The sequence below is a fragment of the Bos mutus genome, chromosome 18, assembly GCF_027580195.1.
Source record: "Bos mutus isolate GX-2022 chromosome 18, NWIPB_WYAK_1.1, whole genome shotgun sequence".
In the NCBI taxonomy this organism is placed as follows: Eukaryota; Metazoa; Chordata; class Mammalia; order Artiodactyla; family Bovidae; genus Bos; species Bos mutus.
The window spans coordinates 27702087-27719677 of record NC_091634.1 but is presented as its reverse complement, the minus strand read 5'-3'; the positions used below and the strand labels follow the sequence as shown (position 1 = coordinate 27719677).

The 17591-nt window shown below is 42.6% G+C and overlaps 1 protein-coding gene across 1 annotated transcript in view; it reads right to left on the bottom strand.

Moving 5' to 3' along the window:
• The window catches only part of KCTD19 (potassium channel tetramerization domain containing 19), a 28320-nt gene extending 11548 nt beyond the window's left edge, over positions 1 to 16772 (bottom strand). The window contains exons 1-7 of the mRNA XM_005896602.2: positions 16659 to 16772; positions 16404 to 16451; positions 15843 to 16229; positions 12934 to 13230; positions 2543 to 2693; positions 1370 to 1561; positions 14 to 145 (exon numbers count right to left, since the gene is read on the bottom strand). Coding sequence (XP_005896664.2) covers positions 14 to 145; positions 1370 to 1561; positions 2543 to 2693; positions 12934 to 13230; positions 15843 to 16229; positions 16404 to 16451; positions 16659 to 16772 — 1321 coding nt within the window. The remainder of the gene's footprint in view (positions 1 to 13; positions 146 to 1369; positions 1562 to 2542; positions 2694 to 12933; positions 13231 to 15842; positions 16230 to 16403; positions 16452 to 16658) is intronic.
• Positions 16773 to 17591: the final 819 nt, after the last annotated feature.

The window sequence follows — 17591 nt, the reverse complement described above, 5'->3', positions numbered from 1 at the left end:
CCTGGGGACATACCCATGTTCATTCGGTACAACCTCACAGCTTCACTGAGCTCAGGGATTTCCAGAATTTCCACTTCTGCTTCAAGCACATCTATATTGGAGAAATTATCTGGTAGCAAAATCTTCTGTGAGCGGAGAAAATTCACTTGAAAAGCAAGGGGAAACAAAATGGGTTAAGAAGGTTATTTCTGATCTAATTGTAGGTCCAGGTTTTGGGAGGTTTTTGATGCTGCAGCTTATCCTAGGCTCTCCTTGTTCTGAAACAATTACTGAACATACCTGGTTAGATTAGTTTTCAGTCTGTGGTTTTCAAGGTGAAAGATCCCAAATTATTTTCCTGTGTTTGAGTCCATGGGTATGGCTTCCCATAGTCTGGCCTTGGGCTCCCAAGGCAGGTAGGCTCTCTTGGTGAGCACACTGGCCCTGAGACTTACCCTATGAGTCTTGACCCAAGAGCAGGTCATTCCAAAAGAGGGAGCTGTCTTGTCGCTTAGAGAGGAAGGGCTTGGGCGAGCCTGGGCTGGCTGGTGGCGCGTGCAGTTTGCCCCTGCCTGGATTCAGTGTGGGAGGCAGAGATGGAGCCAGCGCTACTGTCCTGTGTGAATCAACTTCAAGATTCAGAAACATATTATAGACAACTTCCCAGGTGACTATGAACAGGAAAGGCTGGGGTTCCAGGCATTTGGGCCCCAATACCATTTGGGCGTTTCCTTCCCTGTTCGTCTAGGCAGCAGCAGCATCTTAAGAGTCAGGTGAGTTCACACCTCACCAGAGCCTGTCCTGGGCAATGCAGAATGGAGGCTCTCTTCTGTCCAGGGTTGAAAATTTTATCCCTCTTTAGGCCACTAGCTCAAGCAGACAATTCTGCAATGATTTTGGGGAACCTTTCACCATCCCCTCTTCTTCCCCTTTATCCTGAGTTTAGTGAAGATGAGAGCAGGAAGGGACTATCCTTTGAAACAACTCTATTTCCTCATTTTATGGCAAGAGAAACTGAGGTCTACAGCCTAGATGGATACATAAAAGCAGAGAAATAAGAGTAGTTTGGAGTTCTGCTCAAGGTCTTGCCCTTCACATCAACTCTTGTGGCCCCTGATACCACTACAGGTGGTTTCCAGTGCCCCTTTACACCCAGGCCCTTCCAAAATGAACAGGGAATAAAATAGCCCTGAGGCTAGTGGCAGCCTAATGTTGGGAATCCATCTGCCTCCAGGAAGGCTCTGTCATGCTTCCACCAGCTCTGCTCAGGGAAGGTCTTGAGGCCCTAAGGCCCAAGCTGGGCTTCCAAGGGGTGTGGGGTCAGGAGGGGTGGATGAGCCCTATCCACCCACCCGTAGGCACCTCCCCTCCCCCATGATAAAACAATCACCAATAAAGCGGAACTCGCTGCACTCGCACTCGATCAGGGCCATGGTCTCAGCCAGCCACAGCAGGTTGTCTTCAGTCACCAGGCTTGGATGCTTGGCCACTAGGTCTAGGGGCAGGAAGCAGTAGTGCACTTCCTCTTCTGTGTCTAACAGTGGTGTATCCATGAGTCCCAAAGGCGCCTTATCATGTAGGCCTGGAGGAAAATGTGCAGAAGGGCATCACCAACTTCCAGAGGTCAGGGCTTTCAGAGGTGGGGCGCTCACTGACCTAGGGGGCCCAGAGGAAGCTGGAGAGACCATCCCAGAGATGGCCCCTGCCAGATGCCTCCTCATTCTCACTCCTTTCAGTGTAACCCTAGGTTTGGCAAGGGTGTGGTGGGGAACAGGGCAAGAGAAATCTATCTATTCTACAGTGAAGGGCAGTGGGACATGTGAAATTTTGGCTCATATACTTAAAGTCATTAAATTCATACTGTTATCCAGCTGGGGAGACATTACTTGCAGGATTCATGGAATGAAAGGGAGCCAAGGTGACCAGAGCTTAGGAAGGCATGGGGGAGGGAAATGGCCAAAATGAAGTTAGGATAGTAAGAAAGGGCCTGGGGTGGGCTATGGTGAGAAGTTTAGTTTTTTTAAGTAATAAAATGGAAAAATAATTTTGAAAAATTCATACTGGTTACTCATTTGTTTCTTTCTAATTGGTCAAACCGACTATAGATAAAATAAATGACCTACAGATAAAATAGATCCTTTTAACTCTCCCCAAAGCTCTAAACCCATCAATAATCATGAATGTCTATTCTTGTGTCTCAAATAGGTCAGTCTATACTACAAGGCACCCACCAAGCAGTGGTCATTTGGAGACATTCCTTGTGTGGTGGTTAGAGGTGACTTGATGGTAGAGTTCCCTGACCACTAGGACAGGGTGGAGGGCAGCCTGGCCTTGCCCAGGTGAAACCAGTATGCAAAGGAATGAACATGGAGAAGGATGCTTAGTTCCAGTGGGTAAGCAGCCATGGAGAGGGCATGTGGCAGGTACAAAATCAAAGGAGACGACAGGAAGGTAGAGAAATCATTTAGAACTAGTTCAGAAATCAGCGCACTCTCCACTTCTGTTAGAGTGAGGAGAAGGGAAGCTGATCTGGGCTTCACAAAAGGTCAACCTGTGGTGATACCTGTGAAGGCTGGGCTTTTTATAGGAAATTCTGAGGGTTTGCTGATACACTTCCACGTTCGCCAGTAGTTCAGAGATGCTCTCTCGGCAACAGGTATGTCTGCAGGCCTCACACGTAGATGGTGTTTCCCTTCCTTCAGATTATCTAGAGTCTGTTAGATAAAGAAGATTATTGCTTTGAAAATTTTAAACCAAGTAAATATCTACCAATTCTGGGGTAAAATACTAGGATATGGTAAAGTGTTTTGAAATAAATTCACTCACTCAATTTAGGTAAGAATTTAAGTCTATAAGATGATATGCTGTTACTCAAAATATCGATGAATATTTCCTTTATGATTTTGAAGCAGTTTTTTCTGCTTTATAATTTTGAGTGATAAAAATTTCTTATACAACTTTAAGAGTAATTTATAGTTAATAATTAAAAAGTAGTCCTCTAAAGGCACCACATGACCAGTTTTATTCTCTGCTGCTGCTGCTGCTGCTGCTAAGTCGCTTCAGTCATGTCCGACTCTGTGCGACCCCATAGACAGCAGCCCACCAGGCTCCCCCGTCCCTGGGATTCTCCAGGCAAGAACACTGGAGTGGGTGTTTTATTCTCTAAGAGCCTCATAATGGACAGAACACCTCAGATTCAGTGTGAAGCTAATTAAAGAACCTGCTTACTACACAGTTCAGTTCACTCGCTCAGTCATATCCGACTCTTTGCGACTCCATGAATTGCAGCATGCCAGGCCTCCCTGTCCATCACCAACTCCCGGAGTTCACTCAAACTCATGTCCATCGAGTCAGTGACGCCATCCAGCCATCTCATCCTCTGTCATCCCCTTCTCCTCCTGCCCCCAATCCCTCCCAGCATCAGAGTCTTTTCCAATGAGTCAACTCTTCGCATGAGGTGGCCAAAGTATTGGAGTTTCAGCTTTAGCATCAGTCCTTCCAAAGAACACCCAGGACTGATCTCCTTTAGAATGGACTGGTTGGATCTCCTTGCAGTCCAAGGGACTCTCAAGAGTCTTCTCCAATACCACAGTTCAAAAGCATCAATTCTTCAGCACTCAGCTTTCTTCACAGTCCAACTTTCACATCCGTACATGACCACTGGAAAAACCATAGCCTTGACTAGACGGACCTTTGTTGGCAAAGTAATGTCTTTCCTTTTCAATATGCTACCTAGGTTGGTCATAACTTTCCTTCCAAGGAGCAAGTGTCTTTTAATTTCATGGCTGCAGTCACCATCTGCAGTGATTTTGGAGCCCAAAAAAGTAAGGTCTGACACTGTTTCCACTGTTTCCCCATCTATTTCCTATGAAGTGATGGGACCAGATGCCATGATCTTCATTTTCTGAATGTTGAGCTTTAAGCCAACTTTTCCACTCTCCTCTTTCACTTTCATCAAGAGGATTTTTAGTTCCTCTTCACTTTCTACCGTAAGGGTGGTGTCATCTGCATATCTGAGGTTATTGATATTTCTCCTGGCAATCTTGATTCCAGCTTGTGCTTCTTCCAGCCTAGCATTTCTCATGATGTTCTCTATATAAGTACAATATAACTCTATATAAGTTAAATAAGCAGGGTGACAATATACAGCCTTGACGTACAGGTGCTCTCCAAAAGCTGCCCAAGGAATCCTGAGCTTTGAGAAGAGCCCTCTGGTGGCCATGGCTATAAACTGCACCCCCATAACTGCTTAAGACCTGCAAAAGGAGGGGACCACAGTGGGGAATCTTCCCAACTTTGAGTGGCTGGTGGATTTGTGGAAGGACTGGATAATGGTGAGGTCATGGGGAGTGCTTTCCTGGAGGCAACGAACAATGGAAGAGAAAACTGCATATGTGAAACAGCAGAAGAGAGTCTGTCATGCATTCATTTGAGAAATGGTTGCCTGCTGTAGCTGAGACCCGGCACAACAACAACAACAACAGCAAAATTGGGTGAAGTAGTATGAAAAGGGAGTGAAACTAGTGAAAGCTTGCAAGAGACATCCTATCATTTCAAGCCTATCCTAATCTAACCAGATCACAGTAACCTGAACTGGCCATTTAGTTCATCTGCAGATTTAAATCCTGAGATTCTGTCTCAGTGGAAGAAACAATGGCACTCTTGAACAATTCTAAATTGGCCTCTGGGGAGGGGACTTCTTGCGGGAGGGAAATGCCACCCAGGAGAACAACCTGTTTGAGGATGGACCTAAATCCCCTTGGAGGTGCTGTTTGGTACCCAGGTGTGTCCTTTGGGGCAGGTCAGAAGTGAGAGTTCAATTAGCTTGAGAGGTGTGCTAGTTGAAGGAATGGTCTAATTTATAAAAATCAAATTGTTATAAATTGTCTCCATTTCCTGCTACTTCCACTAATGTAAAGTGTGAGCAGTATCATATCCTCCAAGAAGTGTTTGACAAATCTAAAACGGGGAAGAAAAAAAAAAAAAAAAACCAAACAAGTAAATCTACAAGGATTGCAATTTTTGCCAGTCAGGAACATGCTGCATGCATTAGACCCAGGAGCCTCAACTAGATTTTTTCCTAAACTGTCAGATAATCCCTGCTCTGATTTCTAGAAATATAAGGCCTTCCACTCATGGGAAGCCATTTGGCTGCTCTAAGAATCCATGGAACCCCTAACCCCTTTACTCTGCTTTATTATTCTCAGTAACACCTACTTGTTCATTTACTGTCTCCCAGTCTCCCCGAATATATATAACCTTCAAGACCATGAGGACCCTGTCTGTTTTGTTCTCCACTGCATTTACAGCAACCACAGTAGTGTTTGTGGGATCTCAATGTATTTTTGTGGAATGAATGAATGAGTGAAGAGCACGTCAGAGAGCTTATGCTTTCAGCTGCCCCTTGGCTTTGCTGACTAAAGTTGCCAGAATGTGTGGCTGGTCTTCCATGGACTTTAATTCCCCTTTTGTCTGCCTGAATACTACTCCTAGTACTTTTACTCTTCATATGTTATGACCTAGAAATTATTAGAGGGAGGATTTCTTTATGGAAATACAGACCCGAATTCAAATGGCTAACTGCTAGCACAAGGTAATTAATGTTGCTTTTGGCTCAGATTATAGTGAAAACATGTCAATCAGAAGTAACATAAGACTGATGGCATGGGGGCGAGTGTGTGTATGCACTGTTGCCAAAAGATGGCTGACAAATGTCCTACTGGCAGAGCCCTGGGACTTAATCTAGCTTTTCCAAAACAGCAGCAGTGCTCAGAGAAGCTTTATGCTCTGATGTGGGCTGTTGGAAGGAATGTGATGGTAAGAGAGCCTGGGGGAGCTTGCAAATCTCCAAGTGCTTTGTAAAGACAAGAAGGGCCAGCACCACTTGGAAGCTCAGAGGAGCAAGACTGGTTGAACAAAAGGATACGCAGAATAGATGCTATCAGCCAAACAAGCCAAATAAGACACACCTATCAGCATCTCTAACCTGCCCCTCCACTGCTAGCTCCAGCCCCCTACTCTGAAGTAGATTCAGCCTTCAGTCATCATCTTGGATACATCATTCAGTGTTCAGTCAGCACACATTTATTAAACCCCTCTATGGGCCCAGTACTGTGATGCTGGGAATGTAAACATGAAAAGAATACAAGCTAGTGAGGGAGGAAGACGTATGAATACATGATCCCAACAGAATTAGCACTGATCTGAGAGCAGAGGCAAACTACCTGGAAATATCAGGCTAGTCTTCCTGTGGGCCTCATTTCGGCTAATTCTTGAAGGGGAAATGTTCTATAAAGAGGGAACAGCAAGTGAAAAAACGTTGAGAGGAAGCATTTAGGGTGCTCAGTGACATGACTGGACATTAAGAGGTGGGCGTGTGTGTATGTGTGCGTTTGAGTGTGAGCATGTCTGCATGCATGTGTGTCTATGCATGCATGTAGGTTTATCTATGTGTTGGAACATGAGCCAGGACAAGCAGATGGGCTGTCCTGTGAGGAGCCCTGATGCCATGTTGAAGCATTTATACTTGAGTTGTCCACTTACCCACATCCATAGATGAGGTACACTGTTGGGGTAAGTATCTGCTGTTTATGAAATGTGCCTTTACAAGATCACAGTGGAAATCTGTCTCATATCATAAGAAAATGGAAATGTGAGACTTGTCAGTGGTCTTTTCTCTTAAAAGTGTGATCAACATTTGTGTGATCAACATAAAAACACTCCTGGCCCCCTTGAGCACAAGGGTTGCAGGCCTATTTGATTTGCTTGCCGGTAGCAGAACACTCACAGGTGGAACAATTCAAGTTTCCAAACTTACAAGTCCTCAGAAGGCATGAAAAAGTAAATACAATTAGCATGTATTCAACATACTAAGTCCTTGGTGGACTTCGGGCAGGCAATAAAAAGGGAATCTTGAAGCCTTGTGAGTTATCCTGAAGAAAAATTTCACACTTTGCAGTAGCAGCTGTGACTCCCAACCAAGCTGATAGTATGTTTGTGAGACTTGGAGCAGCTTACATTTACACAAAGGGGACTTCCCGAATTACACAGAAAAATCTATGAAGCACTGTGGCATTAATGTACAGACTAGTTTATGCTCCCCCTGTGAACAAGATACGACATTCCTAACCATCCAGGCTTGAGGATTTACATACCAACCTTGAGGACTCCAAATTTATGTCTCTAGACCTGACTGCTTCCCTGAATTCCAGATCTATACATCTGGCTGCCTGCCCCCACCACCATCCAGAATTTTAACGAGCACCATTTTCTTGCCTGTCAAACTTAATACATTTAAATCCAAACTCCTGATTTTTCCCTCTGAGCCTGCACCTCAGAACCCTGAAATGTGACTTTTATATAAATTTTATGTGTCACAAATATGTTTCTTTTGTTTTTTTTTTAACCATCTAAAAATGTAAAAACAATTCTTAGTTCATAAGTTGTACAAAAAAGGTAATGGGCTGAATTTGGTCCATGATGTAGTTTGCTGACTCCTAATGTTAAGCCGGAAGTTAATGATTTTTTATAGGGCTATTGAAATGTTTCATATTATTTCTAATGTGAATAAATTTCATATTATATGGGCTTCCCAGGTGGTGTTAGTCATAAAGAATCTGCCTGCCAATGCAGGAGATGTAATGTGAATAAATTTCATATTATATATATAAATGAAAAAAGTTACTCACCTAAATTATACAATTGAGTAATTTTTAGCATATTCACAGAATTGTGCAGCCATCATCACAATCTATTTTAACATCATAAAATGAAACCCTATGCTCATTTAAGAGTCCGTTGCCCATTTTTGCTCACTGTATCCTTCTCACCCTGTACCCTGGCCTTAGGCAACCACTGATCTACTTTCTGTCCCTGTAACTTTGCCTATTCTGCACATTTTATATAAGTGGAGTCATACAATATACGGTCTTTTGCGTCTGATTCTTTCACTTTGCACAACATTTCAAAGTTCATTTTCATCGTTACATGTATCAGTATTTCATTCCTTTTATTGACAAATAACATTTCATTGTATAAATATACCATTTTGTTTGTTCATTAGCTGATGAACATACAGGTTGTTTTCACTTTTTGGTTTTTATGAATAATTCTGCTAATTAACATTAGTCTACAAGTGTCTGTGTGGACATTTTGTAGGTTTTAATTTATTTGGGGTATATGCTGGGTCATATGGTAACACCATGTTTAACTTTTTGAGGAACTGCCAGACTGCTTGCCAAAGAGGTTGTACAAATTTACATTCCTATCAGCAGTGTATGAGGGTTCTAATTTCACCCTATCTTTGCCAACACCTGTTACTGTCTTTTTGATGAGAGGCATCCTAGTGGGTATGAAGTGGTAACTTAATGATGGTTTTGATTTGCATTTCCTTGATGGCTAGTGATATTGAGCACCTTTTCATGTGCTTATTGCCCATTTGTATATCTTGTTTGGAGAAATGTCTATTCAAATACTTTTAAAATTTATTTATTTTGGCTGCACCGGCTCTTTGTAGCTGAGTGCAGACTTTAGTTGTAGTGAGCGGGGGCTACTCTTCATTGCAGTGTGCGGGCTTCTCATTGTGGTGATTATGCTTGTTGGCAGAGTATAGGCTCTAGGCACTCAGGCTTCAGTAGTTGCAACACATGGGCTCATTAGTTGTCGTTCATGGGCTCTAGAGCTCGGGCTTACTAGTTGTGGCAGATGGGCCCACTTGCTCTGTGGCATGTGGGATCATCCTGGACCAGGGATCAAATCTGTGTCCCCTGCATTGGAGGGTGGACTCTCAACTCTCCAGTGGACTTTCACTGGACCAGCAGGGAAATCCCCTTTGCTCATTTTAAATTTGATTGTCTTTTTGTTGTTTAGTTGTAAGAGTTCTTTATGTATTTTGATTACATGTCCCTTATCAGATTAGTGATTTGCAAATATTTCGTTCCCTTCTGTGTGTTGTCTTTTCACTTTCTCGATGGTGTCCTTTGAAGCATAAAATTTTAGAATTTCGATGAAATTGAAAATTCATCTAATTCTTTTGTTGCTCATGTTTCTGACATTGTACCTGACAACCATTGTAACTTAAGGTATAATGATCTTTTAAAATTTTAAATTTGATAATTTTATTTCTTTCTTTAAACATCTCCAAAAGCTACCTATAACATTTAGAATAGATCCTGTATAGTCACCTACACAACTCTGCAAGATCTGATCTGTAACATCCTCTGACCTCATCTACTTTTGACATCTCTCTACTCCCCACCACCACACAGTGTGGCATGTGGGATCTTTGTTCCCTGACAAGGGGTTGAATCTTTGTCCCCTGCAGTGGAAGTGTGGAGTCTTAACCACTGGACCACCAGGGAAGTCTTGGCACCTCCCTGCTTCTCACTGCACCTGACAATGGCTGCTGAGTCTGCCTCTTCCAAGCCATTCTAACCTCAGGGCATTTGTGTTTATTGTTCTTATGCCTCAAAGCTTTTTCCTAGACATCTCCATATCTTATCCCTTTTTCATTCAGTCTTCTGCTCAAATATTGCCTTCAATAAATCCAACCCTGACCACTCTTTCTAAAGGAGTAGCTGACCTCAGTAACTTGCTACACTTATGACATACTACACAACTGTATATTAAAAAACAGATATAAATGCTTTATTCTTTCAACATATTCCAGTACTATAAGGGTGGTGCCTGATAGAATAAATAAAAATTACACATGAAAAAAAGAAAATCAGAGACTTCCCTGGTGGTCCAGGGGTTAAGACTCTGCCCTTTCAATACAGGAAGCGTAGGTTCAATCCCTGGTTGGGGAACTAAGATCCCACATGCCATGCAATGTGGCCAAGAAATAAACAACAAACAAGTGAACCTAAAAAAATTTTTTAAAGAGAAAATCATATAAACACATTCTTAAACCCCAAGAAGTTCTAGAATACAGAACTCTTTCACTATTTCACAGGAAACACTGCTCTATTCTTCATAGCACACACCTCTATCTGACCTTATATGACTATATACTTCATTCTGTGTCTCCAGTACTTGGCCTGTGATTGGTGGCTCAATACATGTTAATGTTACACTTAGAATCAAGATAATAATAGGTACTGAGTGTGCCCTTTGAAGGCCAAAGCTATAGGCCGGAAGGAGGTAGGATGGGCAGGTAGATGGCAAGGAGGAATGGGAGAGCTAAAGGGTAGGGATGTGAGGGAATGAGGAAGGGTAAAGAGTAGAGTAGGACTGTGAGCTCAACCACCTGTCCTCCAGATGCTTCCCATCTCATTCTACTAGTTGGTTCCTCTATGGTTTTCCAACAAAACTTACTATATTATAGATAATCTTGAGTAGGATATGCCACGTGTTAAGAGCATGGGAACTTTAGTTAGTGGGAGGCAAAGTCCCGTTTTTATTGTTAGGGGCTAAATCTGAAGTACTCTACAGTGAGCAAGCAGCACTAACAGGTTAGAACAATTGAGAATAGTGTTGTCCAATATTTGACTATTGAGTACTTGAAATGTGATAGCCTGAATCTGAGATGTGCTGTAAGTGTAAAACACACATCAGATTTTGAAGACTTGGTACATGAAAAGAATGTAAAATATATTAATTTTAAAATACTGATTACATGGACTTCCTTGGTGGTCCAGTGACTAAAGAATCTGCCTGCCAGTGAAGGGGATACAGGTTCGACCTCTGGTCTGGGATGATTCCACATGAGCAGGGTAACTAAGCCCATGCCCCACAACTATTGAAGCCTGAGTGTCCTACAGCCTGTGCTCCATAGAGCCCATGCTCCACAACAAGAGAAGGCACCACAATGAGAAGAGAAATGCAACCAGAGAAAGCCCGTGTGCAGCAATGACACAGAACAGCCAAAAATAAATGAATTAAAAATAAATACTTTATAAAAAAGAAAATATTGATTACATATTGAAATGACAACATTAAATATACTGGGTTAAATAAAATATACTGTTAATTTCACTTGCTTTTTTTTTTTAATGTGGCTACTAGAAAAATTAAGTTACGCATATGGCTCACAAATGTGGTTAACATTATATTTTTATTGGATCATCTTATATGTTCCTTAAAACCCATAGGAATAATGTCTGGTACCTAGAAAGTTTTCAGTAAATACTGGCTAAATGCATTAAAGCCAGCTGCCTGAGAAGGGTCTTTAGACTAAGAATTGGCAAACTCTGTTTTCTCCAAGCAAACTGTTTGTACATTTAGGCAAGAACCTGAGTGCGTGGACAGGGCTTAACAGTGAGGAAAGTGATGGAAATGTGTGAGGCTATTGATTTGCTTGAGATTGCTGTGTTTTTTCTCCAGCTGTATTTACACTCTGCTTCAGTGAATAAATACCACTTAAGCTGGGTTGGCCTAAATGTTTATTTCTTTGAGAGCAACATTTCTGAAACATAAGCACTTGTTTTATGGTCTGTTTTGGGAGGCAGATCCATATGATTTTTCAAATACTGCTACTGCTCACACAACTTGCAACTTTGGAATTGGACCAATTCATTGGCTGCTGAGTTGTTACCACCCATTTAGAAATTGCTTCCCAAATATATTTTGTCTCAATTTGGGAAATAAGGACATCAAAGGAATTAAAGGGCTTGATAAATTGTGTAATAGCCTTGTGCTCTTTAAAATAGTTCTTCAAAAAGTTGCATAGATCTCTTTGATTTTCTGCAATGAACAACTGACTCCCTCCTTTCCCCCATTAAATGGTGCTTGGGAATTCCCTGACAGTTCAGTATAAGGACTCTGCATTTCCACTGCTAAGGGCCTGGGTTTGATCCCTGGTTGCGGAAGAAGTCATATGGTGGAGCCAAAAAAAAGTCAGCAGCTATCTTGACATTCCAGGTCCTTTAAGTGAATATGAAGCAATTGTAAGCAATTCTAGTGTTCAGTTCCTGGGATAGTTGAAAAAATTTTTATTTCAGGTGGGTAACTTAAAAAAAATAAAAAGAATATACAACAATTTGCACTGATGAGTATATGGGTTTTGATTTCCAAATATATAATACCTTTTAAACATTAAATACTGATTTAGTAAATAGTGTCCATAAAAACATGCATTGTGAGATGTTCTCGATCCTGTATGACCCAGATATGAAGGGACTACATCAGTTCTCCTCTTTGAGGTGTTGGGGAGGCATGGTTGGTACCACACTGAGCTGCACTGTGGCTTGTTGAGTCAGTGCTTCTGAAGACAGAGTAAACAACACCTTGTCCAGACAGTGGGATTAATATGGAGCAAGACCAATGGTCTTTCCCAGTTATAATATTTAGCTCTTCCAGGTTAAAAAAGTCATTGTTCAAAAACAAAAAATAAACTACTTAAGATAAACCATAGAAATGATTTCTGTAGTTGGAAGAAAAATTAGGAAAGAAGGTAATGTTCTCTGGTGATACTATGATGGTTTCAAAGTAAAGGTATTTAAAGCTCTTACACCAAGAATAGTCTTAGAAAACAGAGAAATGAAGACAAAGGAAAGATTCTGCAGTTTGAAGGACTTTTTTGCTTTGCTGTAAGTGAACACTGTGTACCTAACAGGCACAATGAGAAGTAATGTTGTCTGACACATCTTTCAGATTTTAAATCTCAGACACAGTGCATGTAGTAAATCCTATAATTTCTAGCGTATTCACCTTTCAAAATTCAACAACAAAAAGAAGCTTAAATTAGGATTTCCAAGAGTTAAGATCACCATCTCAGGCGATGGAAAGGTCTATCCGGGGGTCTGTGGTGACTGCTGGTATAGACAAGGCAGAGTTAGGATGAAATCCTTTATTCAGAACATGCATTTACAGTGTACTGTTTATTACTTTAACTCTCTCATCACACCTTCTCATTAGAGGATCATCTCAGCAACCAATATATAAAAGGACACAGATTTTTAGCAATGTAAAGCCTATATTATTGAGCACCACTTCTGGAAGTTAAGCATATCTTACCTGCAGCAAAGGCATCAGCTGCAAACCCAGTGCTTGCTCATAGAGCAAGTTCAGCTCTGCACAACTGGAGAAGGAGAGTTTGGAGGTGTAGAGGTAATAGTGCACATGTCTGAATGTGGAACCATCTCTGTCGATGAACAACCTCTGGTTTTCTGAAGAGGTCAGTGCTGAAGCCTCTTTCCATAGCAGGGAGTCTGGGAACTGAGCAAGTTTGCTTCTGGGAACTGAGAAATGCCAGCCCCCGACATTGAAATGAAACAAATCCTCTGCTGACTCATGAGGCATACCAGGCTCCTCCTAAAGAGAAAATGAAAAAAGATCTATGCAATAAAAGGAAATAAAAAGCACCCATATTGGAAAGGAAGATGTAAAATTATCTCTATTTGTAGATGATGTGATCTTGCAATAGAAAATCCTGAGGAATTCACTAGGAAATTACTAGAAATAAGTTCAAGAAGGTTGAAGGGTATAGATCAATATAAAAAATCAACTGTATTTTTATATGCTAGCAATGAACAATAAAAAATTGAAGTTAAGAAAACAATTCCATTCACAACAGTGTCAAAATGAACAAAGTATTTGGGAATAAATTTAACAAAAGAAGTATAATACTTGTACTCTGAAAACCCCAAAACATTGTTGAAAGATAATTTAAAATACCTAAATAAATGGAAAATCTTTCCATGTTCATGGATCAGAAGACAGTATTGTTATGGTAGCAATACTCTTCAAATTGATCCCTATGAAACACAATCCCTATGAAAATTCCAACTGATTTTTTTTCTTTTGCAAAAATTCACAAGCTGATGTTAAAATTCATACCCTATTATTGGCCAACAGAGGAAGAATGATTTTCTCCTTGCCTAGGACAGCTCAACCAATGAGACACTGCCACAACTCAGCCAATGAAAAGTCACTAAACTTCAAACTCCCAGTTTCCTCCAGTGTATTTTTTTTAAAATAACAGCCCTTCCCAACTTCCCTTCTCCTCTACAAAAGTTTCCTCTCTTCCACTTTACCAGTCTTGCATGTGGTTCACCGTAATTGCATGTCCTGAGTTGCAGTTCTTTACTGTTCCCAAATAAACTCGTTTTACTGGTCAAAAGCAAAACCTAATTGTTTCAGGTTAACAAATTCTAGGTAAAAATTAGGCACGTTGAAGTGATTGGGGTGCGATGTACTGATATTTCTAATTTATTTTTAAATTTATCAAAAGATAAGATGAATCAATGGAGAAATGGATAGAGGATATGTGATTAAACAACTACAGCAAAATGTTCATCACAGAATCTAGGTGGTGGCTATATAGTTTCACTGCAAAATTCTTTCAAACTTTCTAAATGTTTCAAAATCTGCATTAGAATGCTGGGAGGTAGGGGAGATTGTTGCTCAATGGAGGAAAAGTCCAATTCTCCAACAAAAACCTGCCATCTCCAATTTTGACATCTGGGTAAAGAAAATAAATGCATGCCATGAAGAAGGGAGTGAGGTTCTTTTCTCTTATAAGAAGCCTGATTTAAATATTCAGATATAAAGAAAAACAATTATACATGTCATGTTTGAGGCTAGATTAAAGGGGACATGAAGAGAAGGATTATAAATTGTAAAATGGTGACAAGACTCTCAGAAGCAAAGGTGGAAAAACCAATCTAATAAGCTAATCTAGGCTTTTAAACGGAGAAGGCAATGGCACCCCGCTCCAGTACTCTTGCCTGGAAAATCCCATGGACGGAGGAGCCTGTTAGGCTGCAATCCATGGGGTCGCTAAGAGTCGGACACGACTGAGCGACTTCACTTTCACTTTTCACTTTCATGCATTGGAGAAGGAAATGGCAACCCACTCCAGTGTTCTTGCCTGGAGAATTCCAGGGACAGGGGAGCCTGGTGGGCTGCCATCTATGGGGTCGCACAGAGTCGGACACGACTGAAGTGATTTAGCATAGTATAAGCTTTTAAAACTTCCCTGGTGGCTCAGACGGTAAAGCGTCTGTCTACAAAGCAGGAGACCTGGGTTCGAGCCCTGGGTTGGGAAGATCTCTGGAGAAGGAAATGGCAATCCACTCCAGTACTATTGCCTAGAAAATCCCATGGACAGAGGAGCCTGGTAGGCTACAGTCTATGGGGTCGCAAAGAGTCGGACAGCTTTTAAAGAGTCGCAAAGCTTTTAAATCCTGGCCTTTCTAAACATGGCTAAGGCTGAACACGACAAGCTGAGAGTAAGGATCTCACCTAGACCAGAAAGCATAAATATGCACGCAAACACGATTTTGCTTTCTATTCTCCTTAAAGGTGATTAGCTGGCCCTACAAGGGCCTGTAGTTCTTGAAAGACAAAAGGCTTCTTGTCAGATTGACTTCAGGAAACAGGGTAGCCTGTAGTCATCACTGCTGCTGCTGGGGCTAAGTCGCTTCAGTCGTGTCCGACTCTGTGCAACCCCATAGACGGCTCTGTTCCAAAGAGTGTATCTCTCTTCCCCACACTGATTCCTCAACCCTAAAGAAGATCAATCAGTTGATCCTGCTTCCAAATCAATTTCTAGAACTACCTCATGGTCTACATACAGGACCTCAACTCCTCAGAGCCAGGGTTTCTTATCTGGAGCTTTCCATCATGCTTCAGAGAGCTGCCCTCCAACCCAATCCTTCCGATCCCCCACCCGCCATTACGTTCACCCACCAGGGCACCGCTTTGCCTCAAAATCAACATTCCCCAAGCACTGAGATTGAAGAACTTTACCCCGTCCGAGGCACAGCCTCACCTTTCAGACCTGGAGTCCCACCCCCGATCCCCAGAGTTCCTTCAACTGACAAAGCAGGCACATTCTTCTGACTCCTCAAAACTAGACCCCAGACTCTTCAAAGCTGGGCCTATATCCACCCTGTGTCCCAGAGTCAGGTCCCTAACCCCACAGCCCCAGTCCTCGACCACATCGCACCCATTCCCTGTTTTAGTGTTTTTGGTGCCCCCGCCAGGGTGGGCTCCATACCATGGTCCAGGCTCCAGAAGCGGGTGGACAGGCACGTGACCAGGAAGATAACGGACCTCGGGAGCGCGGCGGCGCGCGGGGCGGGGCGGGGCCTGGCTGCGCTGGGCGCGGCTTGGCGCGCGACAGGAGGTCTCGCGGGCCGCGACAGGTGAGCGACGCAGCGGGGCAGGCGGGCAGGGATGGCGGAGCAGTGGGAGCTGGACGAGGAGGGCATCCGCCGCCTGGGGGCGCTGACCCTGGAGCAGCCCGGTAGGGCCCGGTTGGGAGGGTCTGGGCCGGGAGCCCGGGGTTCGAAGCTGAGGGGAGCAAACTGAGGGCGAGGCAGAGGAACCTGAGGTAGTCACGGGGGAACGGCGGCGGAGGAGCGGTCTTTGAGGTAGAGGAGCGCTCCCTGAGGTAGAGGGCCCTCCCCCTAAGTTAGAGGAGCGGCCCCTGAGGCGGAGGAGGGATTACGCTGAGGTAGCAGTGAAGGAACTGCAGTTACCGGGGAGTCTGGGGCAGAGGGCGAGAAATTGAGGGAGGGGAGCAGAGTCTAAAAGGGAGAAGGAGAAACGGGGTTAAGCGGACTCTGAAGCCAGGAACAGAGAACTGGACTAAGTGGAAGGAAACTGAGCCCCAAGAGGGGCTACTAGTGGGAGAAGGGAAGCGCTGTGAGAAAGGCCGTTCGAAGTTGGGGTGCTATTGGAGGAGACACGAAAGGTTGATTTTGGCAATTCCGGAAACTTCCACCCCAACTTGCTTGATTAGGGTGAAATAGGTAAGGATGTTTCTTGATGAGCCAGCCCTCTCTTCGTCCAGTCTTCTCCTCTAGAACTTGGCCATTTCCTTGATCCATCTGTATGTGTCGCCTCATGAGACTTGAAAGGAGCCTGAGGTAAAAGGAATAGTAGCTGATAGATCGAAGCGTTTAGATCGCTTCGTCCTGAGGTGAACCTAGCGGAGTGACCTCTGACCCCACCTTTGACCTGGGGTCTGAGTCACTCAGCTTGCTTTTTTAAGTTTTTATGGAATAGAAATGTTAGAAAAGTTATCAGCGTTCCTGATTCTATTTTGAACCCCCCCTTTTTTTTAACAGTTGAGGAAAATTAGGTTTAGACTCATGCCCCAAGTCGCACAGCCCTAAGTAATCCAGCGATGGTTTATTAATCCAGACTCTGATTCCAGAGCCTGTCCTCTAACCACAACAAAAAGTTGCCTTTCTTGCTTTCTCTAGTACTTTTTATTGGGGGAATATGCAATAATTTGGTTTTATTTTATTTAAATTTATTTAAAATGTATTGAAATTAGTATATGCTGGTAACAAATACTACATGATGGTTTGGTGTGCATATCAATAGATTGATGTAGGTGTTTCAGGTTTTTCTTTTCCAAACCACTTTGTGCTTCCCTAATTTGAAAAGCTTCATTGGCTTGACATACTGGTGTACCTTTCTTTCTTTCTTCCTCTCCTTTGTTTTAAAAAATTTATTCAATTTGATTGGGGGGGGCGCATATGCCTTCCATTATCCAGCTAGAATAATATGTGGCAGTATTTTTTGGGGGGGGGCGCTTCTTTGCTTGTTTTTATTATATGTGAATAACAAAATTAATTTTGCTCATTCTGACAATTCAAACAATACAAAAGTCTCTAAAGTAAAAAAATATTATTCCCTCTCCCTCCTTCTATACTTTT